The sequence below is a fragment of the Mytilus edulis genome, chromosome 1 (genome assembly GCF_963676685.1).
Source record: "Mytilus edulis chromosome 1, xbMytEdul2.2, whole genome shotgun sequence".
NCBI lineage: Eukaryota > Metazoa > Mollusca > Bivalvia > Mytilida > Mytilidae > Mytilus > Mytilus edulis.
The window spans coordinates 97,794,763-97,822,732 of record NC_092344.1 but is presented as its reverse complement, the minus strand read 5'-3'; the positions used below and the strand labels follow the sequence as shown (position 1 = coordinate 97,822,732).

The window sequence follows — 27,970 nt, the reverse complement described above, 5'->3', positions numbered from 1 at the left end:
CAAAACAGCATTGTTTTATGAAAGTACAAAAAATTCAACATAATTGTCTGATGGCCAATTTGACCCAAAATTCTCCTTATCTTACTCAGGTATAAATAAACAACAAACACAATCTGTAATAACAACCAATTTATTTTGTGTTCTACCTGAACACTGAACATATCTGTATGAACACAATAGTTTGTAAATATTATGAGCACTAAGTTACAATAAAACCAAATATGTATGTACCTTAACACTACATGTAGTATTGTATCAATTTTGAGAATAAAATAATAGATTGAAAATTAGAAGATGTATTTAAGGTACTCATGGTACTTGGTATCAATTAGCACTATTGACTGATGTTCCTCAAAGATATTAAAATGATGATGGTTCTTTGACAACAGGGAGTTGAAATTGTTTCTTAAGGGGCTTCCAATCTGACAGTAATTCCTAAACGCATGATAGGTTTTAAAATATAAGTTTAATAAGTATACAAGAAATGAGCTGTCAAATTTCTGTATATTGAAAGTTACCATTTTTGAACTTTAGAGGACTAGTATGATCGAAATAAATGTATTTTAATGTTTGGCCCTTTAAAGCTTGTTTGACTTCTCAAGTGCCATTTTTCAATCTTTCAAGGACCATGACTCCTGAATGGAAAAGTTAATATAGTCAATATCGAAATTTGACCTCTATTTTGTCATCAATAACAGCATATCAAAATGGTTGAACAGTTCATAATTTAATGCACAGAAACATTATTAAGTTCTATTTAACAATCTATCAAGGGCCATAAATAGCAAAAGTGAAAAATGTCTATATTAAAGTTGACCTCAATTTGTCATCCTTAACAACTTATAAAATTTTGAAAGCATTGGTTAAATGGTTCATAAGTTATTACAAAAAAATTGTTGGCAGTCACCCAATCATTTCAATTACCAAACTTTAGAAACATTTTTAAAGCTGACTTAATAGGATTGGCTGTTTCATTTTGTTATGAATCCAGATGGATTGACCAAAATTAAAACAAAGGCAAATATGAATTCAAAATGCATACAAAAATTCATACAATATTAGAAATACTAACTATGCATACTTTGCCTTAAGCCATTCTAAACTTTTAACATCTGGAACATACTGACATACACTGTGATTTAATGAAAATGAAAAATTCATTGTAATTTCAAATGTTTACAAAAATAATATAAAACAACAAGTAAAATAAAAAAATAAAAAAGTTTTCATAGACTTATACTTCAATGTGATTTTGTTTTAAGACCAAATATTAATTTGTTTTACTATTTACAGGACAACAACAAAATTGACCACATAAACTAGATAGATAACTGTTCTACTAGTTACTACATGTATTCATCTTGTTACACCAAATCAGCTATTTATTTTGTCATATTCCATACATCAGTTTTGTATTCTGTCTACAACTGTAAAGAACTTCTGATATTGGACATCTTTTTATATAGGAAACTTCTTCTGCCACTGTTATAGCCATACCTGGATGCGAATGTGGAAATTCTTTTCTTGGACACTGTAAATTATAAACAATTTATAAATATATAATAAATTTATTAAAAATACACAGTTACAAATATAATATACTGTTTGTGTCATGTTCATATAAAAAAGAAGATGTGGTATGATCACCATTGAGACCCACAAGAGACCAAATGACACACAAATTAACAACTATAGGTCACTGTATATCAATGGAAAGAGCATCTTTCATATGATTTCCAATAGTTAAAATGGCCCAATCTGCATTTAATTGATACACAAATTTGCACAAAAGGGGCATGGAAATGACAAGTATTTGGTTAAAAGTAGAAAATTCAATCAATTTGAGTACTGTATTCAGACATTATTACCAAAAATGCAACAGGGTTATAATCTCAATGATTTAAACTTGCCTTTTGAAATTTTCTATATCAATTAAACAGGATGTTTCTCAATATCACAAAATTTACATATCGCATTTTAGACTTATATTACAAAATCGCAATAATAAACACAAAATTTCTTATACCTTTCTAGGAATAAAGTAAGGAGCATCTGTCTCCAATAACAATCGTTCCAAGGGTATAAATCTGGCTACTTCATGTGTGGAGGTGGCTGATTTATAAGTAACTAGTGGTGTAAGTCCTATAAATAGATTAGGAAACATATCCATCCATTTTTTAGCCGATTCATAATTCCCAGTGAAGCAATGGCAGTGTATTTTATAATTCTTTGGTACCATCTGAAATTCAAACAAAAACATGTATCTATTGGACACCCAGCCAAGCTTAAACTTACAAATTTAAATGATCACCATGATCACTGTACTAGATGGGTCAAACCTAAATTTGTCATGTTTCATTTAAAAGTTCAAGTAATGTACATGTGTTCTAACTTTCAATTTGATGTGATCACAACTTCATGGTAAATTAACTTAAGCCAAAACTTGTTCGTTGCTAAAATACATGAGAACAAAATGATTATCTGCCATATTTAAAAACTCTTTTACAAGTCAGAATCAATTTGGAATTTATAACCAGATTAAACTTATAGTTTATATATCATTTCTCATAACCCTGAGGAATTTTTCAATTTTTAGTCATTAAATTAATTACTTTACAAAAAACAGATAATCAAACAAACCAGTATAGTAGTTTTAGTATGCAAACAGCCGAACAATTTGATGATGTTTTAACATGATATGAATTTAGATAATATAAAAACATGATTGTGTCTATAGTACAGGAATGCCCCACTTGCACTATCAGTTCTATGTTCAGTAGACCGTAAAATTATGGTAAAAAGTCTAATCTGGTACTAAAATTAGAAAGATCCTATCACAGAGAACATGTGTCATAAGTTTCAAGTTGATTGAACTTCAACAAAAACTACCTCAACAAAAAACTTTAACCCGAAGTGGGACAGACAGGAATCTAACAAATATAATGCCCCTTTTTTAAGTCAGGCTTAAATATAACCCTGACTATCAAGTTCTCAAAATAACCAAATTGCAGATCATAAGAATATTTTTCTTACCCTACACTTTGCCATCATAAATTGACATGTTAATCCAGGAAAATAGTGAAATTTGACAATATCATGACAAATTGAGGTGAAAGTTTTTTTGCTTCTTGTGTGACTGTAAGATGAAGAACAGCAATAAAAGCGCTGTTCCTTTGCTTTTTGTGTGTTTTTTTGTGTGCATGGACTGATATTGTGTCATGGATGGATACCCTATATCCTTTCTATTGTTATTGCCTAGAGCAGTATTAATGTAGAGCACAACCCTTGCCCCAAAAAGATAGTCACGCAGGAAAGTTTATTTGAGGTCATCTTTTCACTGGCCAACAATTTATTTGGGTAATGTTTGTGCTTTTATTTGCCACATTGTTTTAGAAACTAGTCTATTTTAGAGAATCTGAAAATCTCTATTTGTCAGAGTTACATATCAAATCTATAAAGTCCAAAAACAGGCCAATTCCCTAAACACTTTTCTTATAAACTGGCATTAGGTTTAAATATTCTTTCTTTGTTTAGAACATATACATCACCAGATATTTTGTTGCCTATTTTTGGTTTGTTTTAACCAGTAAAGGTAAATTTACAATACTTCCATTTTTAAGATAAAAAAACTTTGTATTATAAGTTGACAGCATGAACGGTTGCCACTACACAGATTTAACATAGAATTTTTACCTCTTCCAATATGGCCAGTGCATCTTGTTCAGCATCTCTACAGTGTATAACTAAAGGTTTGTTCATATCAAGTGCTATCTGAATCTGTTTTCTGAACACTATCTGTTGTACCTCTTTATGTTTCTCAAAGCTACAAAATGTCAGTAGTAGTTTCATTTTTAAATAAAAAGTATTTCAGATTAAAAAAGTTATTATAAATGCATAAAGTTCTAATTGATTGCTCAATGCTGAGCAAGATTTTGTATGTTAACCAACCAGCAGCATTTGATGTTATCTACTGCAGGAACTATGTTGTAAGTTGAAACGATTATGAACAATATTATTAATTAATTACTCTATATTTTGACTTATGATAAAAGCTGCCTTTTACTACATTTATTTCACTTGACTGGGCGGGGTTTAAGAAGTTCGCCTATTTAAGACCAGTCCATCTATAGACAGGAGTTTTGGGATAAACTCTTCAATGAAGTTATTCGTCTAATATCATACACTCAGTTCTTTTGTATATGCGTTTGTTGACACTGACAGGTGATTAGAATTGTTTTCAATAATGATAATAGCGGCAATCATCCTTATCACACACATCTTCAAATAGACTGTCCTTATGCAAATTAAAACATAAGCTCTGCCTGATCAGTTGAAATAACATTGGTAATACATGTACATGCAATACAAAAGTGTCAATTTAGCCAATACAGAGTAACTTTGCCAACATTGATTTTTTTTATGAATTGGCCAAGTTCCAATCCTGCCAATACAGGATTTTAGAAGGTCTTTTGATTTTAGATCCAAAGTTATGATGAATGCCAAGATATGTAAAAGACAAGCTATACAAGGTCTTATTGACAAAATAACCAATATTGAGCCAGGAGCCTTGTCCATTGGCTGAGGTCAATATTTGTTCCTTTGTTAATAAAAGCTATTGAAAATAAATTTCGAAACTCTTTCATTTCTTTTCGAAAGTAGTACTAAAATAATATAAATGGGGCAAAACTTTATAGACCAGTTGAGCTTAAAATATTTTAAGAACTATATGATGCAAGAAGAAAATGTTCAGTACATACATAAAAAATAAAATTGAGAATGGAAATGGGGAATGTGCCAAAGAGACAACAACCTGACCATAGAAAAAAACAACAGCAGAAGGTCACCAACAGGTCTTCATGTATCAATGTTGGTTACCTGGCTAGATCAATTGACATCTCTTATAATTCTTAACCTGCATAATATCATTGTTTCTTTATGATGATGTACGTATGTTATGATTATTTGAGTGATATGATTATTACTTACATGCCAGAATAGTCCAACCCTATTTCACCAAGAGCCACAACTTTATGATTCATCAGACAGAATTTAAGGTTTATTTCTGTTCTATCTGTGTATTCTGTAGCATTCTTTGGATGACAGCCGAATGTTATCCAGACATCCTTCTCCTTGGCAATCTCATTCCATAATCCTGTTATAAAGAATACTGGTTTAAAATAGTTATACTTGGATATATGAAAACTTCTACCATAATGACATTTTGTAAGTAATTAGTTCAAAGCATTAGTGTAAATAATATTTAAATGTGAAAATATCAACATAACTTGTGGAGAGTTGTCTCACTGGCAATAATACAACTCCTACTTATTTCTATATAAACATTACAATATAATAGTTTTATTAGGGTTAGAAAACAAAGTTCAAAGCATTGTTTTGTTGGCCAATAAAATACTGCCAGGAAGTTATAGTGTTCTTGTAATTTGGATATTTTTTGGGGATTGGCTGATATTAAATTTAATTTTTCTTACCTTACAAATCAAAAGAACAATGCCATATTTTGTTATACCAACAAATGATGTTGACAAAAGGTTTCTTTAGATAATTATCAAAACTTTATACAAAAGTGTAGCAGTTGATCATAGTGAAGAATTATGCAAGGCTAAAAGAAGTTATTATCGTTCAGACATTTTTATTTGCTTAACTATTGGTCAGTATAACAGGCCAAATTTGGCTGATTTATGCACATAGCTCTCTAATAAGCTGACAAAAGGGAAGTAATTCTTGCTCAAATTGAACATAGTTATTTTATAGTAAATTTGAAATATAAACTTAAATCAAAATAATCACAACTACTCTATTGCAAGAAGATTTTGACACTGCAGTGTATACGTACTACTTTTTGTACAAATTGTATCAATGTTGAAGAAAAGTCTACCACCTAACAACTTCAAATATAAGTCAAGAAACTAAGGGAAGTATAATAAATAATATTTTTGAATCAAATATAAGTTTACCTACCATCAGATCTAAAACTACTTGGATGACAAAACACAGCTACACATCCCTCAAAATTAGGTGGCATTGTGTCACTATTGACTTCTTTAAATTTTGACCATGTTCCACCAAACTCTGTTCTTGTAAATAAGAAATCTAAATGACAATGCGAATCTATATAGTTTCCATGGTGTCTCCTACAGTTCTCCATAAATCTTATTTTCCAGTTAAATGTCCATGATGACTGACTTTGACTGTCAGAATCCGTTTCATTTCGTCCCTTTTTCGGATACATAGCAAGTCTATCTTTAAATGTTTTCTCATTATCCATTAGTTTGCTGTTATTAAGGAACCTCATTCTTGCAGTCATTCCACGCATAGATAAACTTCCACGCTTTATTGTACTATCTTCATTTTCTTCAGTATGACTATGAGACTGAGAATATTTTTCTGGTGTTTGAGATATTCCAGAGTCTGCTGGGCTTGCAGCATTTTGCCTTGATAAGAATTGTGCTGGACTAGATTCATTTGAATGGTGACTATTGTTTCCAATGTTTGGACTAGGTGGTGTATAGCCAGCTGCTATCATTTCTTGACTGACCCATCCAGGATAAGTATATGGAGGAAACATCATAGAATACCCAGTCAAGGGTGAATCATTACATGAATCTGGGCTCTGCCAGAATGTTGTTTTCTGGTCATGCTTCTTTGGTTTTACATCCCTTTCTGAACTTTCCTGAGAAGCCACACTAATAATTTCTGACCCATCATCAGTTAAATCTAACAAATCATTATCTACAACTGCCTTTTTAGTTCTGTGGTTTTTTGGAAATTTTTGATTAAGAACAGTTTGCAGTATTTGATAATTACTAATTGTTGAGGAACAATCCTGAAACTTTGAAGATCCATCATCTGAATCGTCTGTATTTTCTACTTCCTGAACTTCTGTTTTGACATGACTGACACTCCATGTTTTGGTTTTCTGAGAAGATTCTCTTTTTGGTAAATGTTTTGAATGAACATGATTTTTTCTCAAATGTGTCTTTAGTCTATATGAATTTTCTTCCTCAGAATTTGAATCATGTACCTGTATAACATCCTCCTTGCCCTCTTTTAATCTTTTCTCCCCCTGTGATGACCTTGAACGATCGTCTTCCGATTCCTCTGTTTCACTATAAGAATAGTCAACTAACCTTTTTCTAGGAGTGTCGTTATCTTTACCCAATAATGTTCTAATGGCAGATAAAGGTGAAAGTTTGTCCCTTGACGGTTTTAATTTCACATCTCCTGGCAAAATTGGTCCAATAAATCCTGGTGAGCCTTCTACAACAACTCCACTGTCATTTTGTTCACCATTTTCCATTTCTGACTTATGTCTATATTTCTGTTTAGAGTGTGTATTTTGGTTGTTTTTGGGAGAAGTTAACCCATGATAAAATCCTTGTGCACATACTATTGGTGATATAACAGTCCTAGAGGACTGTGAACCTTGGACCATGTGAACAGGTACATCTTGAGGTCTAGGCTGAGGACCACGATATGACATTCTACAGTGTGAAATCATTGGTGCACTATGCATGCGATCCCAAATCTGTTTGGAGGGTGGTGGTGGTGGAACCCCTTTGAAAGGCATTTGTGGTATCATTCCAACTGGATAGATAACTTTCCTGGGGGGACATGCTAATCCTGGAGGTAAATTGGTATTCTCATCTCCGCTCTCTACAATTATATTTTATTGTATTAATTCAATGTTAAATCAACTAGTAAAGTTCCTCTTTTGTCTTTATCATTGTTAATAACAAACTCTTCTGAAGAGATATTTTACTGTAAATTCAGAAATTATTGCAAAAATATGTGACAGGGTAATAATGGTCATAATTTTAACTTGCATATTGAAGTTTTTTATAAGAATTAAACCAAAATTGCATTTTTAAAAAGTCAAAAATGACAAAATTGCAATAATAAATGTATGCAATAATTTAAGAAATTTACAGTATTAGACCTTTTTAGTATCATGTTTAGTTAAGTTATGGTAAAATGTCTGATATTTTCACTAGTCAGTAATTTTGACTGGATAGTTTTACCTTATGCATGGAACACTTTTCTGATCATAAAAGTGACACAAAGAGTAAGTACTGTAATAAAGACTCAAATCAAATATTACGTCATTAAAGAAACTAATTACTAGCCAAAATTTATTGGTAGCCTGGCTATCAAGAGTGGATAAATGTTGTTGTAAACTGGGCACAATGGCAGAAACTGTTTCTTCCAGTATATCATGAAATGCTTACTGAAATGTTCTAAATTGTATGACTGGAAATAGAAGGAGAGCAAGTGTGGTTTATCGAAATCTAAATGCATACAGGACAAATTGAACTCTGAGCTATTGCTCACAACTTGATACCTAAGCTATAAGTTTTTAGTTATCAGGAACATGATGAGCAATACATGTGAATCTACATAAAACAGTAAAGAATACTAACGTAAAGAGTCCTATATGGGACAGAAAGACTTCTACTAGTATATATATATCCCCTCCCCTCCTTTCAAAGTTTATGGAAGATGCCAGATTATATAGTTAGCATGCCAATGTCTTGCAAGGTGATACAAAAATATGTGTTACTTTTCAAGTTCCAATTCATGTTAAATATTGCATAATCATTTTGTATATTTTGTATATTCTCTGTATTCCACATAAAGATCATATGATAATCAGATAACAATGAACTGGTACTTAAATGTAAGTCTTCATAAGTTACATATTTATCATGTTTATCATTGTTTATTCCAAATTTTAAATCAACTTTTAAACAAACCTTTCATGTGGGCATGCATATGTGTGTAATTATCGTGTTCTTTACGTTTCTGGTCTTTGCTTGCTGATTTTTTGTTGTTGTTTACATCAGGTATCGGTACAGTATGGTAAATACCTTCCATATCTGAAAAATTTATATAACATGTAATTCAATTTATACTAAGATGAATTTCCAGTTACATCTAAATGAAAAAACCATGAAGGATAACAATAAGAGAGAGGTCAGGTGTATTTTCAATTTGAATTAGGGAAAAGCTGCTGCTGATATAAATGGGTCTTTCAAGCTTATTCTTAATCTGTTGAGAATATTTATTTATGAGTGTGAATATGTGTATCAACAGGTAGTCGCACTAATCCCATAAAAAATTCAACATACAAGTATAAAATTTCATGTCATACACTTCAGTTAAATAAGAGTGCACAAGCTGAAATGTCTCACCTTCTTTACTAATCATTGATATTATGTTGATAGTCCTAAATATAAAGCTTTATTACAACTGTCACATAACATGCATAAACTTAACATTAACCAAGAAAACTAAACATTGACCAATGACAGGGTTTGAAATTAGCAGGGCCCACTCACCAATGGCCCCAAAAATTTGGTGTGGGCTACTTAAATATCTGCTTTTCTTGAATAAGACTATATGTGTGGGCTACCATTGCCAAAGTCTTAGGTCCCTGAATGAATTATTAAAATGAGGTCAAGGTCATATGAACCATGCCAGGCAGACATGTACAGCTAACAATTCTTCCATACAACAAATATAATTGACCTATTGCTTATAGTTTAAGAAAAACAGACCAAAACACAACAAGAGGCTGTCACAACGACAGCAAACCGGATTTATTAACATTTATTTGTGTCCTGGCAATATCACAAGAACCATTACTGATGAATGGTGAAAGTGAAAATCGTCAATATCAAATTTGACCTCCATTTTGTCATCAGTATCAACATATTAAAATTTGAAAAGCTTAGATTGAATGGTTCATGAGTAAATGCAACAACCTGAATGGAAACGCCATTTTACGATCTTTCAAGAACCATAACTCCTGAACGGTAAAAGTCAAAATCGTCATTATTGAACTTGACCTCTATTTTGTCATCAGTAACAACATATTAAAATTTCAAAAGCTTTGGTTGAATGGTTCATGAGAAAATGCACGGACACGACGGGAAAAACCATTTTTCAATCTTTCAAGAACCACAACTCCTGAACGGTAAAAGTCAAAATCGTCAATATTGAACTTGACCTCCATTTTGTCATCAGTAACAGCATATTAAAATTTCAGAAGCTTTGGTAGAACAGTTCATGCATAAATGCACGGACACGACTGGAAACTCCATTTTTCAATCTTTCAAGAACCATAACTCCTGAACCGTAAAAGTCAAATTCGTCATTATTGAACTTGACCTCCATTCTTTCATTAGTAACAACATATTAAAATTTGGAAAGCTTTGGTAGAACAGTTCATGCGTAAATGCACGGACAACTCCATTTTTCAATCTTTCAAGAACCATAACTCCTGAACGGTAAAAGTCAAAATCGCCATTATTGAACTTGACCTTGGTATAGTTGTCAGGAATAACATATTAAAATTTTAAAAGCTTTGGTTGAACGGTTCATGAGTTAATGCACGGACAACATTTGATTGCCGCCCGCCCGCCCGCCCGCCCGACCGCCCGGCCGCCCGACTGCCCGGCCGCCCGCCGTACATCCCCAAATCAATAACCGACATTTTTGTCACAAAAATCCGGTTAAAAACTAAACACTGAGCAATGAACCTTGAAAATAAGGTCAAGGTCAAATAAAACCTGCATGACTGACTTATCATAAAATATTTCTATACACTAAATATAGTTGACCCTTTTGTATAAAGTATCAGAAAAAAGACCAAAACTCAAAAACTTAACTTTGACCACTGAACCATGAAAATGAGGTCAAGGTCAGATGATACCTGCAAGCTAGACATGTATACCTTACAATCATTCCATACACCAAACAAAGTAGACCTATTGCATACAGATTAAGAAAAACAGACCAACACACAAAACTTAACTATAACCACTGAACCATGAAAATGAGGTTAAGGTCAGATGGCACCTGCCAGTTGGATATGTACAACTTACAGTCCTTTCATACACTGAATATACTAGACCTATTGCTTATAGTATCTAAGATGTGGACTTGACTACCAAAACTTAACCTTCTTCACTGATCCATGAAACAAGGTTAAGGTCAAGTGAAAACTGTGTGATGGGCATGAGGACCTTGCAAGGTACGCACATACCAAATATAGTTATCCTATTACTAATAATTAGAGAGAATTTAACATTACAAAAAATCTTAACTTTTTTTTCAAGTAGTCACTGAACCATGAAAATGAGGTCAAGGACATTGGACATGTGACTGACGGAAACTTCGTAACATGAGGCATCTATATACAAAGTATGAAGCATCCAGGTCTTTCACCTTCAAATTATAAAGTTTTTAAGAAGTTATCTTACACCGCTGGATCACTATCTCTATGTCAAGCTTTCTGCAACAAAAGTTGCAGGCTCGACAAAAATGATCTTCATATTTTTACACAATGTTGATTTCATTGTTATTTGACTCAGATTGCCTTTTTTGTGACGACAAAATACAACATCACTCTAGAATTTTCACCAAAGAACTGGCTTCAAACATAATACATGTTGATTAGAAATAAAATAAGAATGTGTCCATGGCATTGATTATGTTTATGTTTATAACATTTGGTTGAAGCAAACTTAACTTTAAATTTGAGTGTGGGAACAGCAAATTCAACAAATTTTATGTTTGTAAAGGGACATAACTCAACAGTAAAAGTGATGCCACCTTAATTTGAACTTTATCAGTGTTTGATGGTAATAAGCATTGCTTGTATAAAGTTTTATAATTTTTGAAAGTGTGAAGAAAATGGAAAACCATTTTTGGGATGTATGGATGAATAAGGGTAAACCTTAACAATTTTCAGTTAACAAGTCATGAAAAGGATAAAGCTACTGAGAATTAGAGAAATATTGTATCACACTCAAATTATAAAATATCACAATTTTTTAAATGTAGCAATGTTTGACTCTATAATTCCAATATGTACCTTCAAAAGGATACTGTAGCCAGTAATCTTGGCAAGTCCTAATCTCACATAGTCGTGGAATCTGACACATACAAGTGTGCCATACCCAGTACTGTTGGACAGAAGGATGACAGTTGCAAGATGATAAATCTGGATAGAAGTAACTCATATAATGAGGATCAACATCATTTTCATCAGTATTTTGTTTTGAATGTGATTCTTCTTTTATTTTGTTACAACCATCAACATTAGAATTAACAAAATCTCCTGTATCATGTGTACTGATGTGCTGATCATTTTGAACTTGACTGTCATCTTGTGTTGTGTTCTCTGTAAAACATCCATCTACAATTTCATCTTCAATGTCGTTTTTATTGACATCCATCTGCCCTGACTCACTGTTTTCATAATCAGACATTGTTGGAACTCCACTAAGTGTACTTTGTGATTTAGGACTAAGTAATTCACATTGAGGCATAGATGACAAAGAGGCTGAATCACACTCCACATTCAAATGCCCTAAATGTTCATCAATAAAATTTTGGTTGATTATAGTCTGTGGTGCATTACAGGTTTCCTGAATCAGTGGATTAAAATCAATCTGTTGCTCAGTTGCTGATATTTTTTCAAATAAATTGTCTGTATAAAGATTCTCTTGATTCTTATTTAAGCTATCAACATTGATCAAACTACTTTCCCAATCCTCTGGAGATTTATTTTCTCTCATATTTGACGGATTAACCCTATCTCTCTTTTCATTTGATTGCAGATCAAACTGATTCTTAACATTAAAGCCTCTTCCCTGTTGTAACACTTTCTTGTCTTCAACATTTATAAATTTATTCAAATTACATTGAAAATCTGGTGACAAACAACCTCTCCCTCTAGCAAATTTTGGAATGAAAGATTTTATATAACTAGGCTTTTTGACTCCTTCACTTTCAAGTTCGGGTAAGTTTGGGGACACCTGTTGAGTCTGATAATTGTCTGGCTTCTGAACATGATATGGTAATGGAGTCTGCTGCGCTTGACACTTTTTAACAGTCAAATATGAATGGCTGACTGGTACAGGAGAAAGTTTTGGTCTGACCGTTTGTTCAGTCAATCCAACATTTAACGGCTTTTCTCTCTGTATGCAGGCTGATCGGTGATCTTGTACTTGAAATACATCACTTGTAGATTCTTCCTCTGTTAGACTTTGATCAGATGTTATACACTGATCAACAAGAACAAGATCTGATTCCCAATCTTCCTCCTGTCTAACCAGAGAATGAGGATCTGATGCAACGGTCACAATTCCTCTCCCTATCATTGGAACTCTGTTAACATTAGATGTTTTATCATCTACATCCAACTGACAACGCCATTGTTTTTGTTCCTCAAGTAATAAATTCCTTTCACATTCTTTATGTTTATAGTGTTGAACCAATTCCTTAATTTGCATATATGGACTACTCAACGTACTATGAGATCTCTTGTTTTGTTCCAGAGTAGGTAAATCAATTATATTGTGTGAAGGAAGCCATTTCAGAGCTTCATCAATATCACTTGTTTGTGTTCCCATTTTACAGTTGTTGTCAGATTTGATATCTTTCACTTTTTGTTTAATCAAAGTATCATAAATGTCCCCATGAGCTGAAACGTCACTTTCAAACTCTTCTCTAGTCTGAACTTGTGTACAGTGTTTATTTACAGCTTTCTGTGAGTCCTGTTTGTTCAAAGCACTCAAATCTTTATTGTCTGTTCCAACATGATGGCTGCTTAATTCACTTTCTTTATTTGATTCAATACTACTGTCACTGAAAACTTCCGGAAATATTTTAACAGATTCACATTCAGAAATATCACTCATTTCAAAAGTTTTGTAACTTTGTCCTAAGTCTGAAGTTTCATTGTTTCTACTAATGTCAGATAATTCTAAATCATCCCGAAAGTTTTCACATATTTTTCCTTTTCCACACCCTTCAATGTTATTTACAACTTGTTTTATTTCATTGGTTTTACATAAAGGGTCAGTATCAATTTCACTTTTTTCCTGTTCAGTTTCAAAAGGTTCATCAATAACAGATACGTTCTCATGTTCATGATCTGTTTCTACGAGATCAAACAAAGTTTGATGGTGGATTTCAAGTTTTTCAACTTCTTCATTTTCAGCCATAGTCATTTGAAAAATTTCTCCTACCCAGTTTCCCTCATACTTTTGTATTTCCAAAGAATACCCTATTTCATTTGATTCCTGTTCATGATCAGTACATATTAGTGTTAGTTCATTTATGTATTCATTATGTGGTTCAATATCATTGATCTGAGACGATGTGCTTGATTCAACAAGATTAAATTCAGTAACCCCACTATCTCTAGCAGAAGTAACTGCATCTAAAGAATGTTTTACATTATCTTCCATATTTTCACTTTCAACAGATTCAACATGTTCTTTTTCAATAATATTATGATCAACATTTTCAGTAAGTTCTGTCTGAATCAAATTTTCATTTCTTTTGTCATATTCAGTTTGCAATGAATTCATATCAACTTTGCTCTCAATATGTTCCCTCCTAAATTTACAGTCAGATTTGTCAATGACAAAGAGATCACCAGTGTCTGTGCACATATTATTTAACCCTTCAATACTACAGATCTCTGAATCATTCCTGATTCTATTTTCCACCCCATCTTGCTCTATAGAATCTCTATTCTTAACAGTAACTTCCAACGTTGATATGGATTCCACAGCTTTTGTGAGATCTTGACCATTATTGCCATGAGAAGATGGATCTTTCTCTGGATAATTACATGTATCTGGAATCCACTTTTCTGTTACTTTCTTTTCAAAGTTTTCATTTTGATTTTCATGATATAAAACTTCCTTTTTTTCTATTGTTTCTATATGCCAGTTCTCACGAGTTGGGCCAGAATATGTCCGTTTAATTTCTGGCTGTGGAATTTCAATATCAGCTGCTTGTACTTTAGCATTAACAAGTTCTTCTTCCCATTTTTCATTTTCTGAAGACCTATCATCTGCCTTTACTTTAGAATTAACATCTTCTACTTCCCAATTGTTCCTTTCCCTAGACCTTATCTCTGCCTGTACTTTATAATTAGCATCTTCTACTTCCCAAGTGTCCTTTTCACTAGACCGAACTTCTGAATTAATAATATGTTCCTCCATCATATTGTCCGAGTTCCAATCAGAAAGATTTAACAATTCTGTTGACCAATCTTCTGATTGACCAGATTCCTTGTTACCATGGACCAGTGGAATGACACCATATTCTGTATTCCGGGATTGTATGCTATTATTTGGATAATGCAGTTCCTTGTTAGATCCAATGAAAGTCTTTCCAAAAGTTCCTCTTTGAGTATTAGCATAAGCTCCTCTATGAGTATTACCAGAAGTTCCACTTTGAGTATTAGCATGAGCTCCTCTATGAGTATTACCAGAAGTTCCTCTTTGAGCATTAGCATAAGTTCCTCTTTGAGCATTAGCATAAGTTCCTCTTTGAGCATTACCATAAGTTCCTCTTTGAGCATGTTGAGTATTACCATAAGCTCCTCTATGAATACGATCATGCTCTCCTCTTTGTCTATAGTCCTTTGGTCTGTTATGATTGGACTGAAACTCATTATGATTTGTTTCTCTATGAGAATTATTTTGTTGGTATCGGTTTTTATACTGGTGAGAAAAGTTATGACTGGATGTTCTATTTAATTGAGAATTTGGTGGATCAGAAGATTTCTGATTGTCTACTTCTGGAGATTTTCTATGGCTGAAATCGGTCAAAGGCATGTTATTATTATTTTCATCAGAAGACATCTTTTTTTTATTAAAGTGTTCTTGCATTTCTTTAAACTTTAAAAATCGTGGTGGCGTTACTGCTTTTGGTAGATTATTATATGGTTTGAATTGATAGTCACTATTCTTAATTGGTGTTGTCTGAAATGTTCTTCCATGGGCTACTTTGGCTTCTTCTGGCAATTCAATTTTTATGGACTGCATATTATTGTTTTCAGATGTTAAAAGTTCTGGTTTAACTTCTTTACATGAAGTTTGTTGAACTTGTTTTTCTGGTGTTATTTCTCTACTAGGATGTTGATGTTTATCTGGTGTTAGTTCTCCACTGGGACAATGCTTTTCATCTGGTGTTATTTCTCTACTAGAGCAATGCTGTTTATCTGGGGTTAGTCCTCTACTAGGATTGTGTTGTTTATCTGGTGTTATTTCTCTACTAGGACAATGATGTTTATCTGAAGTTATTTCTCTACTAGGACAATGTTTATCTGGTGTTATTTCTCTACTGGGACATTGTTTATCTGGTGTTAATTCTCTACTAGGACAATGTTTATCTGGTGTTATTTCTCTTCTAGGACAATGATGTCTATCTGGTGTTAATTCTCTACTAGGACAATGTTTAGCTTCCATTACTTCTCTACTAGGAAAATGTTGTTTGTTTGGTGTTAATTCTCTACTAGGACAAAGTTTATCTGGTTTTATTTCTCTACTAGAAAAATGTTGTTTATCTGGTGTTGATTCTCTACTAGGACAATGCTGTTTATCTGGTGTTGATTCTCTACTAGGACAATGCTGTTTATCTGGTGTTATTTCTCTACTAGGACAATGATGTTTATCTGGTGTTTTCTCTCTAATATGATGGTCTTTCTCATGAATCACTTCAGTAATGAGACAATGTTGTTTATCTTGTGTCTTGAGATTATGCTGTTTTTCTGTTATCATGTCTTTATTTAGGTTAAGTTTCTTTTCACATGTAAGATCTGTATCTAAAGTATGAAGACTTCCTTGAGTCATTTCTTTACAAGAAGCATGCTGTGTTTCAGTCATTGATTCTATTTGTGAAACAGATATTTGTGAGACAGACTGTTTCAAATTCATTGAATCTTTACTTGGAGAAGTCAATCTTAATTTTTCACTGGACATTTCATTCGACTGTAGGGTTTCATGGTGTTCAGGATTAAGTGTGTAATCAGATTTACTGTGACAAATGTGTAACTGTTTTTCCACAGAGCCCATTTCTTTAATTGATCGCTGGAATATTCTTGCACATCCACCCCCTACTGTTCTCTTTCGCCCTAAAGAAGCCATTCTAACTGAAAAAGATAAAGCTGAGTGTTAAAAAAAGAAATTTGCTTGAATAAAATATATTTTACAATTAAAACATGTTAAATACATATTAAACAGAATATCTTAGTATTGAATACATAAATAATCATGAGTTAGCCTTTAATTTCATGCAAACATTGCAAAATAACATGCAAAACTGATGGACAGAAATTAATTTCTTTTTACTTGTACTTATAGATCCCTTAAAAGACCATAATTACTGTATATCAGGAATGTTTTCAGTGTTTTACTTTTTTCATGTTAGGCATGCATTTTACTGCAAAATTTCACCTGCACAATCATTTTCCTTTCTATTTTTAAGATTGCATTGTTCAAAACAGTAATTTGCTAACAATAAAAACAGTAAAATTTGAACTCTCCCACTTAATGCTCAAATGATCCAAAGTCAAACAAAAAATATGAGTACCTGACATACAGTATATTAAAATTTACAATGGATACTTACCAAATCTTTTTACTTCTTTAATTTTTTTCCTTTGACGACGATTTATTCAAATTCGGCTTTCTCCAACAAAGTTAGATCATGGGATCTACATAGTACAAGTAATTAGAAATTACGACGGTTTTAATCATTCTTTTTTTTAAATATTTAAGAGAATTTGCAATTGATACTCTACAAATTTTAACATCGGTCTACAAAATGAGGTTGTTATTCTTGCTGGATAGATGGAAAACCCTTTTTAACAAATGCAAATCTGAAAGGTTTATTTATGCTGTACATGTACATGTATTTAAGCCATATTAGAGCTAATTTATACCAATCTCTTATGGAATGTAATGTATACCTATATAGTATTTAATAACTTATCTCCGGATTAGATTCCATGAAAACATCTTAGTTTTACATAAGTAGAAGACTGTGATGTGTTTTTTTGTGTCTTTTGATCTGACACCAGATTTATGATAATTAAAGAACAGCAAAGTGTCCCAATGTCCACCACCTTGCACTTATTTAATCTGCCAAAGGGCAATAACTAAACAACATGTTCTTCTTTTTAACTTTTTTATAATTAAAGAACCTTTAATTTGTAAGCACCTTTTAATATTTTAGTCTTTACAGGTTCCAAAGTTCAAAGACTCATATCTCCAACAAAAGTCAACTGATATTTTTTTTGTTGTTGATCTGCACATCTTCATAATGTACATGTGTCTGCAATTTTTAACTACAAAGGTTCATAAAATTCTGTTGTGCAGTTTCAGAGTGGTTGAATGACAGACTGTGGCAGTAGTACGGTAATTGGATGTGTAAACTTCACCCTGGTACAATTTTCACCACAAGAATTCGTAGCAAAACACTTTTTGTAACTGGTTGAAAACGTCTAATGAAATGATTTTAAATTGTGTGTGATTGTTTGCAGTATTTTTATTGTAATTTTTTGCTGTAATTTGATAAGTTGAAATGCTTGTAAACGATTTGAGAACAATTCGTGAGTGTTCAAATAAGTCATAGGCACAATGGTTAAAATTTAGTTAGAAATCATCTTTTAATGTGAAATCAGTGTTTATAATGAACTGAAATTATATTATTTATATTGAATAAATACATCTGACATCGTATGCAGTTTTGTTAGTTATGTTAGTTAATACATGTATTTTCATCTACTTGAAAGATATTTTTTTTTGTCAGGTAAATAAATCGATGAGTGATCAAATTCATTCAGAACAAATTTAAATGAACCAGTGAATAAACTCTGCAGAGAACAGTAGCCAATGGGACAATTGAACTTGAAGTAGCAAAAGTTTAAATCGACAGGTTAACTACAGAGTTACATACTTACTAATGTTAAGTTCCTCCTTCTTTCTTTACAAATTTTCAAGCTTTATGAACTATTACACACTTTGTTTCTGAAAGAATTTTGAAAGAATCAACAGTTTAGTACTTATACATGTTATATAATACAACTATAAAATTTAATTTTTTATTTCAGAACAAGAGTGCTGAAATGTCTTGCATGCTTTACTTAGCATGATTGAATTTGTGTAGAAAATCCTTTTTTATGAAACTTCAAAGTATGAAATAAACTTAAGATTAAGAATGAATGATCCATGTAAATAAAGTCAAAGTCAATAAACCTTTCCAAACGAACATATACACCTTAATACAATCATCCTTCACACCAAAAATAGTAAGCATAATGCTTATAGTATCTAAGAAACAGACAGACCTTATCATGAAATTGGACATTGACCAATGAACCATAATAATGAGGTCAAGGTCAAATGAACCCAGCCACCAACATGTACTGCTTCACCATATACTATGAAAGTACTTTTATTCATGGATATAAATTTTCATGGTCGAGCAAAAGTTACATGTTCATGGGTTCTTAAACTAGTGGCTTTTAGTTTTCTGAAAAAAATCAAGTGAAGAATTTGAAACCATCAAAATTGAAGATTCTTGAAATTAATCATATGTTGTTTTATAATGATTTGTGGGACCTAACAAAATACAGTGTTCATATTCACCTGCTTGTGTGTCTTATATACTGAGAACATTCATTAAATTTTCAATAAAATAATTGCTTTTGGAAATAAGCTGGTTGATCCGTGCTTACAAATTGTCTTATTTGAAAGAAATTGCAAAATAAACATTTTAATTGTTGCACATGTATGTGTTATCAGAACTGATGACATTAATTGAACTTTCATCAATCAAAACTATTGTTTCTTGTGAATAAGAAGGTTAAAAGTCGTACAGTTTAGTTTTTAGATTAAAGGGTAAATTCTTGTCTGAAGCTGTATGTACAGGTATACATAGCAGATCATAGTGAATTTGCTCAATCTATTCTCTAGACTATATGCCTGTATCCATTAAGTCAAACCTACATGTATATGGAGATCTTTTCATGTCTTGATTTGGACAACAGTTGTTATATTTCATTGAAAACTTTAAAATAAGTAGATAAAGCCACCCACAATATCCATAATTGGTACCCAACCAAAATAAAATGCTTAGCCAAGCACAGCCTGATACGAAGGCAGAGGTCAAACCGTTAACAGTTAGTACATGTAAGTTTGAACACAATATTTAAGCTTGATACTGTCTGATTTCAATTGTGATCAATGTTGCTTTTGTCAGTCAGATATGATTTTTATAGGATTTACACATAACTTGTTGGCGATTTTCGGCATAAAGCTAGCAGTTAAACAAAATGAACATAGATAGCTTTCATGAATAATAAAGATTAAAATAAATTTTGAGATCTTTTGGGAATTTAACTCCCAAAATTGGGAAAAATGTAGGGTATTTGCCATTAGGAATGGATTCAAATAAATGGACCCAGTGGAATGCTAGAAAAATCCATGCCTATGCAATTGGATATTTCTTTGCTTTTGTGTGGAATAAACTAAATAAGTTGTATATGTACTTTGCGTTGTGTTTACTTTGCGTATAATATTTACAATGGCGAAGCCCATACAAGGTGAAAGAAACGTCACAAACATGTGAACGTAAATACGGGAAACGTAATGTTATAACTTCGAACTATTCTCAACAGCTATTGCCCAATACTGTGCAATTGAAGATTTCTTGCTAATGCACAGTATTGTGCTATTAAGCAATACTGTGCAATTGGATATTTCTTTCTGATGCGCAATACTGTGCAATTAAAGAATTCTTGCTATTGCGCAATACTGTGCAAATGAAAATTTCTACCTATTGCACAAGACTGTTCAATTAAAGACTTCTTGCTATTGAGCAATACTGTGCTATTGCAATTGCTTGTATAATTTACAAATTCTGTTTGGTGTGTACAAAAATGTATCTCCAGTAATATCAGTATTTTAAATGCCCCTTGCGGTAATTAACCCAATACTCAATCCCTTAGCAGTATATATGGTACCTTCAAGTACAATTCTGAGAGATCCATGTATACACTTAAACACAAGTTATTGTCTGGAAACTAGAAATTGCTTCTTTTTGCCCCCTTATTCCTGAATGTCTAGGAATTACCCCAAACTCAATCCCTTCATTCCTGTTGTGATATGGCACTTCATGGTACAATTTCAAAGAGATCCATACATGTACAATGTACACACAAGTTATTGTCCGGAAACTACAAAAATGCTTTTTTTTTGCCCCTTATTTCTGAACTGTTAGTACCATTACCCCAAAATGAATCCATACCTTCCTTTTGAGGTATTGAAGCTTCTAGAAAAATTTCATAGAGATTCATTCACTTAACCAATTTGCAGACAATTCCTGGTTTACCAGGACTTCAAACAGCTGACTGTGAGTCCCGTTTTATGGGATCGGAATACCCGTTATATTTCCAGCTAAAATACATTGCAAACACAAGTTATCTTTCTTTGTTGAAAACATGGATGAAAGTGTAAACATGGCGCTTCCGTTTGTTGAAAACCGTTTCATAATCTGATGAAATTCACCGATTTAACTCAAATTTGAAATGAGGGGGAACAAATTTAAAGAATTAGGCAGAATTGAAGGCAGACAAGTATACTTTTTAGACATAAAATCCCATTTTATATTCAAAACACTTGGAATGGACATGGTTCATTGAAGGAATTGGTACAACCTTGTTAAATTTTCAAACTTTTGCCGATTTGGTTCAGAAAATTACGATTTTTGGCTCAAATAGTTGAATTTCAGGATTTTCTGACGTCTTAATGCCAAAAATATGGAAATTTGAATTTTAATGACAAAAATTTATCTTAACATGCTGACATGAACAAAACTGTGTAAGTGAATAAAATAATAAAATAAATCACTAGACAACTTGATATTGACATAATTTTGAGTTGAAGATCTCTCACTTGTGTCACATTATCCAGGGAAGTCATCGTCACAGAATAGCATCTGTCAGGGCAGCTATCGCCATACTTCAAAATTATCTTACAGATCGTAGGCAACAAATCAAACTTCAGGGAGTACTCAGCAGTTGGGCTGACATCCAGAAAGGGGTACCCCAAGGCTCAATCCTGGGGCCCCTATTATTTAATATTTTTATTAACGACATATTTTATTTTATTGAACATGGTACCTTGTATAATTATGCAGATGACAATACTCTGTCTTATGCTGACAATGATTTTGATAATTTATTATGTACACTCGAAAGAGAAAGTGCTGTTTTAATTGACTGGTTCAGATTTAATTGTATGCAGGCAAATCCTGACAAATTCCAAGCCATTGCAGTTGGAAATAAAACATTTGCAAAAAAACCTGTATTTAATATACAGTCAGCAAAAATATCCTGTGATGAGATTGTCAAACTTTTGGGTATTGATATTGACTATCAACTTAATTTTAATCACCACATTAAAAATATTTGTCGTAAAGCATCCCAACAACTGAATGTTTTGAAGCGCATTGGCTGCTACCTTACTAAATTGAATAAACTGACAATTTTCCACACATTTATTTTATCTAATTTTAATTTTTGTCCTTTGGCATGGCATTTTTGCAACAAAAATAACACCACCAAATTGGAAAAAATTCAGGAAAGGGCTTTACGATTTATATATGAAGACTATGTTAGTTCATATGATGAACTACTTTTACGAGCAAAGGTTCCATCACTGAAAATAAGACGTATGCGGAACATGGCTATTGAGTGTTTTAAAATTTTATATAAATTGTCACCACCATGCTTACATGATTTAGTTGTATTGAAAGACTGTAAATATAATTTTAGATATTCTAATATTGTAGATATACCTAGGGTCCGAACAACAACCTATGGTAAGAACTCTTTTAAATACACAGCTGCTGTTTTATGGAATGATCTACCTGATGATTTTAGAAAAATTGCTAATTTTAGTCAGTTCAAAAATATTTTAAAGTCATGGAATGGAAATGACTGTAAGTGCACAGTTTGTGCAGACTTTTAGTTAATATATTATGCAAATCTATTTACCATCTAGATCATATCCCATTTTTTCAATTTTTATGCTATGCATTTTTACCAGCTTTTATGCCTAGTTTACACTTATATGCTTTTAGCCTTAACACCTAGCTTATGCTTATATTCTGCTTTTAGTGCTTCATTTTTGTGCTGTGATATTTATTGCATGTGTACTATATTATGTATTGTGTTGTTATAAATGTTGTACTGTTATATAATGTCTCATGTCGGTTAAAAGCTCATTAGAGCTTATGTTTGTCTATGTTTTATATACCATGCCGACTCTAAATAAAGCTTATTTATTAGTATCGGGGAAAGGGTTAAACTGAAGTTATATTGTCCAAAAACCAAATGTGTTTTCGGCCGATGCTGACAACTTCATACCTTTATACAACGCAAAAAAATGTTTGGTCGTATAGAAGGGCACTTTTTCTTTTTAATAGAATCATATTCAAAACAGTGTGGCTGTGGCCATTGATTGACGACCTAAATTATCCCATTGACTGGGGCAGATTATGTGAACGTTTGTCTGTAACGACCACTGTTCACTATGTACTTGTTAAAGACACTTAAACTGTGGGGTCACTAAAGGTTCTCAACACCTAAATAAAGTAATTCGAAAAATTAATCAGGAATAAAACGATGTTTTGATTTATATCAATAATATAAATCAAAACATAAAGGTTATTCCTGATTAGTTTTTCGATTCATTTTATTATTAAAGGCGTTAAGAACCTTTGGTGACCCCACAGTTTAAATTCTATAATAAGTAAGTAGTGAGCAGTGGTCGTTACAGACAAACGTTCACATATCATCGTGTAATGTGTTTTCGTACTAATAACAATTTTCACTGCTTACGGTTTTTACTGTTGAGTTTTTATTTAGGTGTTTACTCAAATTTAAAAAGCATGTCCTGTAGATTGATTTTAGGTATCTAGTTTTTTTGTCAATGATTTCTACGATTTTTTACTGTTTCCGATTACTTTGCGATTTTTGTATGTCAAAAAAACGGTGTCATATGTTTTCGTATGAAATAAAAATTGGATCAGTACACGGACAGGAAATGACTACAAAATCCGGAAATACATTTTTTCTAAAGTCGTGGTTCGGGTGATCGCTTGAATCTTAAAAAAAGTTATTAAATACTTTTCAGTACAAAAAATTACTAGTAAAAAGTGTAAGGTTGGTGTTTCGTGTGATGAAATTTTTAGATTTTGATTAATTTCAGATTGGCACCTGGTTTGTACAAAATACATTATTTTTTCTAAAATAAAATGCAGTTTTCAAAATTTATGATTAAATATAAAAAGTTAAGACTGTTTTCATCTTCATGTATCAAGGATGTATAAAAAAAATTGTCAATGAAATATTGAATAGTTAGATTTTGAACAACCATTTTATATAAGAACCCTGCTAATTTTAACTCGATGGTTTGTAATTAAAACGGCCAAAAAAAACCATGACAGTCATACGTCTTGAAGATCCGGTGTCTGACTTGCAAAAAACATATCTGGACTTTATTTTAACCCTTCAGAATTTTTTTCCACAACTATTCTAGTGATGCGTATTTTTGACATTAAATAAAAATGGCTAAATAGGTCAGTTTTATTTAATTTGTTCTAACGTCTTTAAAAAGCGACGTTGAATATGTTTTAAATATATCAAGTTGTAGTAGTGTTGTTGTTCTAAATATAGAAACAGAAAAACATGCCACAATGTACGCGTATGCAGTCGAAACCGACGAAATGTGGTTGATACGAAAACATATGACATACGAAAACATATGACACGACGATAATCTGTCCCAGTCAATGGGATAATTTAGGTCGTCAATCAATGGCCACAGCCACACTGTTTTGAATACGATTCTATATATTTGCCACAACTTTACAAGTTCAGAATCGCAACAAATGCACTTGAAACATTTGTGTTTTTCATTGTGTAGGTACGGAAAGTGATTTTTTTTAAATCAACTGATCTAAGAAAACTTTACCTCATTTGAAAGGCATTATGAAGACATTTTTAAAACAGTTTCACTTTTATCGATACACATAATAACAACGAAGAAATTGCAGCTTTTCAAAACGATAATTTTTTACTATTCTGGAAAAACTGTTTCCTCTCTTTAAAAAATAATAAAATATATTTTTTTAATCATTTAGGTTATAGTTTTGTTTATATTGCTTCTTTTACACATTGTTAGTCAATTTCAATCCTCCAAATTCAGGTTTTTGGTCAAAATAGAAGCATAAAGCATGAAAATGTCAACCACTCTCATGAAATTGTAATGTCCAAAGTCACATAACATAACGATACCTTTACATATTCCTTTTTTCAGAGCATCAGTTGGTATATTGAAAATGTAAAGTAAAACTTTATAAACATTTGAATGTAAAGAAACAAAATATAAATATGAATATTACTCTTTATATACAAATGTATGTTAGTGTGTGTGTGACTATAAAAAAGATGTGGTATGATTGCCATCTGAGACATGAATCTCCACAGGTGACCAAATGACACAGAAATTAACAACTATAGGTCACCGTACAGCCTTCAACAGTGAGCAAAGCCCATACCGCATAGTCAGATATTAATGGCACGAAATGACAAATGTAAAACAATTCAAATGAGAAAACTAACAGCCTAACTTATGTAAAAAAAAAAAATGAAAAACAAATATTTAACACATAAACAAACAACAACTACTGAATTACAGGCTCCTGACTTTGAACAGGCACATACATACAGAATGTGGCGGTGTTAATAAAATTGAGAATGGAAATGTGGAATGTATCAAAGAGACAACAACCCGACCACTGAAAAAACAACAGCAGAAGGTCACCAACAGGTCTTCAATGCAACGAGAAAATCCCGCACCCGGAGGCGTCCTTCAGCTGGCCCCTAAACAAATATACATTAGTTCAGTGATAATGAACGCCATACTAATATCCAAATTGTACACAAGAAACTAAAATTAAAATAATACAAGACTAACAAAGACCAGAGGCTCCTGACTTGGGACAGACGCAAAAATGCGGCGGGGTTAAACATGTTTATGAGATCTCAACCCTCCCCCTATACCTCTAGCCAATGTAGAAAAGTAAACACATAACAATACATACATTTAAAATTCAATTCAAGAGAAGTCCGAGTCTGATGTCAATAGACATGTTAGCAGACGCCCAATCCTCCCCCTGACCTGTGACAGTACAACATTATGTCATAAGAATGAACTATAAAAATCAGTTGTACCATGAGAGACAAGAAAAGTTTTGAAATATATGTCATCTGTCTTTGTATAGTCATGATAGTTTTAGAATGTTCCCTTTTCATTAACATTCTATTTAATTAATATATCTTAATCTTATATGGCATGTATAGTGAATGCTTATAAATAAAAATAAACAACAACCTTCTAACAATTATTCTACATGACTAAAATAAAAACATTATTTTTATTTGAGAAATTTCAAAGAAAAAAATTATGTCAGATTAAGTACTGTAAATACCTGTGTGTATAAAAGTAAAGTAAATTCATCATGTTCATATCTGTATATCAGTTACAATATTTATACAGTGAAATCTGTAAACCAATTTTATTCAGGACTGAACTTCTGAAGTTCAAAATGCATTGAATGTGAATAGCATTCGAAGTGAACTGCCGCTACTGCATGGATTCCTATGTATGTTTTTAGTTGAACATGTTGAAAAATTAATACATACAGTCATGTATATTGATTGTTGTTAAACCACATTATTCAGTATCCTTACTACCTCGTGTGCAATGGCAAGTGGTTAAACTATCTTTAAATGGCAATAAACTGGCTGTATAATGCGAAAAACTATCACCGCTGATTTCCAATCAAAACTAAACCAAAAGTTGTCCATGCAAGGGAAATAACTCTGTATACACATAAAGGAGGGTTATTTATAAAAAATAATTTTGATATGAACACAGCTATCTAGATTTATTTATTGGACCTAATTATTTAATTAATATATTAAACTTAATAAAAAAGTATATTTAATGGCTGTATAAAGTTCCCTTGTATTTTTTTGAAACAAATGTAACTTTCAAACCCTTGTTTGTACCTCAAATTTTTCATCGTATTCCCTAAAATCATAATATACAGAATCATGAATATTCATATAATATCTATCAAAAGCAATCAGAACCTTCTGAGACTTAACAAGTGAATAAAAGACCGTAATTGGAGGTCACCCAAAGATTTTATTTTTACACACATCTGGGTACAATTATTTAGGGTAATTTGGAGTTATCTCCCATTGGTTTGCCATACCTACATTGTGATGCAACATTTTATGAAAGTTGTAATGGCAAATTTTGGGGGAATGTCATCATTGACATCATTGGACAAACATTTTCATCATCAAGCATGTCTTTTGATGTTGAAGAGAAATGAATAAAAAATTGAATTTTCTCTTGTCTTTACCTAAACAATTGTTTCTGAAAATATCTTCATTTTCAGTGTGTTTGAAAACAGAGAACAGCATCAGCAACAACACTGCGCATGCGTTTGATGCACGTGTTGAGTTGATTTACCTTCTATTGAAAAGAGTTTATAAAGTTGGCGGTGCGCTCTATAAAATGAATGGGAACACTTTCGTTTTCCTAATTTTTGTTTATAAAATTGCACAATTGTTTGACTACACATTAAATTTTGACTTCAGGGAAGAGATGGTTCTGTATGCCGGACCAAATTCATTGAAATTCTCTGAATTTCTTGTTAATATCCAGATATAGACCGCGTTACCTGTGAAAATTAAAATCAGCCACAAAATACTGAACTCTGTCTGAAGAAAATTCAGAACGGAAAGTCCCTGATCAAATGGATATGATCAAATGGGACACTTACTTTTTTTATAGCTATTATAAATCTCTGGTTTAACTGTGACAGTTGAACCAGATTGTGTGTCAAAGCCTATATACTATAATATTAAGGCTGAGACTACTATAACTGTTATACATGTAGTCTCAGATTTAGACAAGGAATTGTATATTTAAATATACAATTTCTTGATTATGGGGAAACGTATCTTAATTATTTCTACAAAAGGTCTGGGACATTA

General features: G+C 32.2%; 1 protein-coding gene across 3 annotated transcripts; it reads right to left on the bottom strand.

The window, feature by feature from the left end:
• Positions 1 to 114: 114 nt before the first annotated feature.
• Positions 115 to 27,444, bottom strand: LOC139496386 (uncharacterized). Of its 3 annotated transcripts, XM_071284979.1 has the most exons (10): positions 27,334 to 27,444; positions 18,791 to 18,857; positions 17,458 to 17,542; positions 11,897 to 16,978; positions 8,772 to 8,894; positions 5,980 to 7,674; positions 4,987 to 5,152; positions 3,694 to 3,823; positions 2,027 to 2,239; positions 115 to 1,531 (listed from the first exon to the last, which is right to left on the bottom strand). In XM_071284979.1, the coding sequence occupies exons 4-10, from the start codon at positions 16,971 to 16,973 to the stop codon at positions 1,391 to 1,393; spliced, it is 7,545 nt and encodes a 2,514-aa protein (XP_071141080.1). In that variant the 5' UTR covers positions 16,974 to 16,978; positions 17,458 to 17,542; positions 18,791 to 18,857; positions 27,334 to 27,444; the 3' UTR covers positions 115 to 1,390. The 3 variants fall into 3 exon arrangements, with proteins under 3 accessions (XP_071141080.1, XP_071141072.1, XP_071141064.1); XM_071284971.1 differs by lacking the exon at positions 17,458 to 17,542 and having other exon boundaries at positions 18,787 to 18,857; XM_071284963.1 differs by lacking the exon at positions 17,458 to 17,542.
• Positions 27,445 to 27,970: the final 526 nt, after the last annotated feature.

Excerpts from the sequence above, each read along its gene's own strand:
- LOC139496386 (XM_071284971.1), bottom strand. The coding sequence starts at position 16,973 with ATGGCTTCTTTAGGGCGAAAGAGAACAGTAGGGGGTGGATGTGCAAGA. Across the intron at positions 7,675-8,771 it reads TATGCATGCCCACATGAAAG|AGAGCGGAGATGAGAATACC; the intron begins GTTTGTTTAAAA and ends ATATAATTGTAG. Across the intron at positions 5,153-5,979 it reads AAGTAGTTTTAGATCTGATG|GATTATGGAATGAGATTGCC; the intron begins GTAGGTAAACTT and ends TCTTTATAACAG.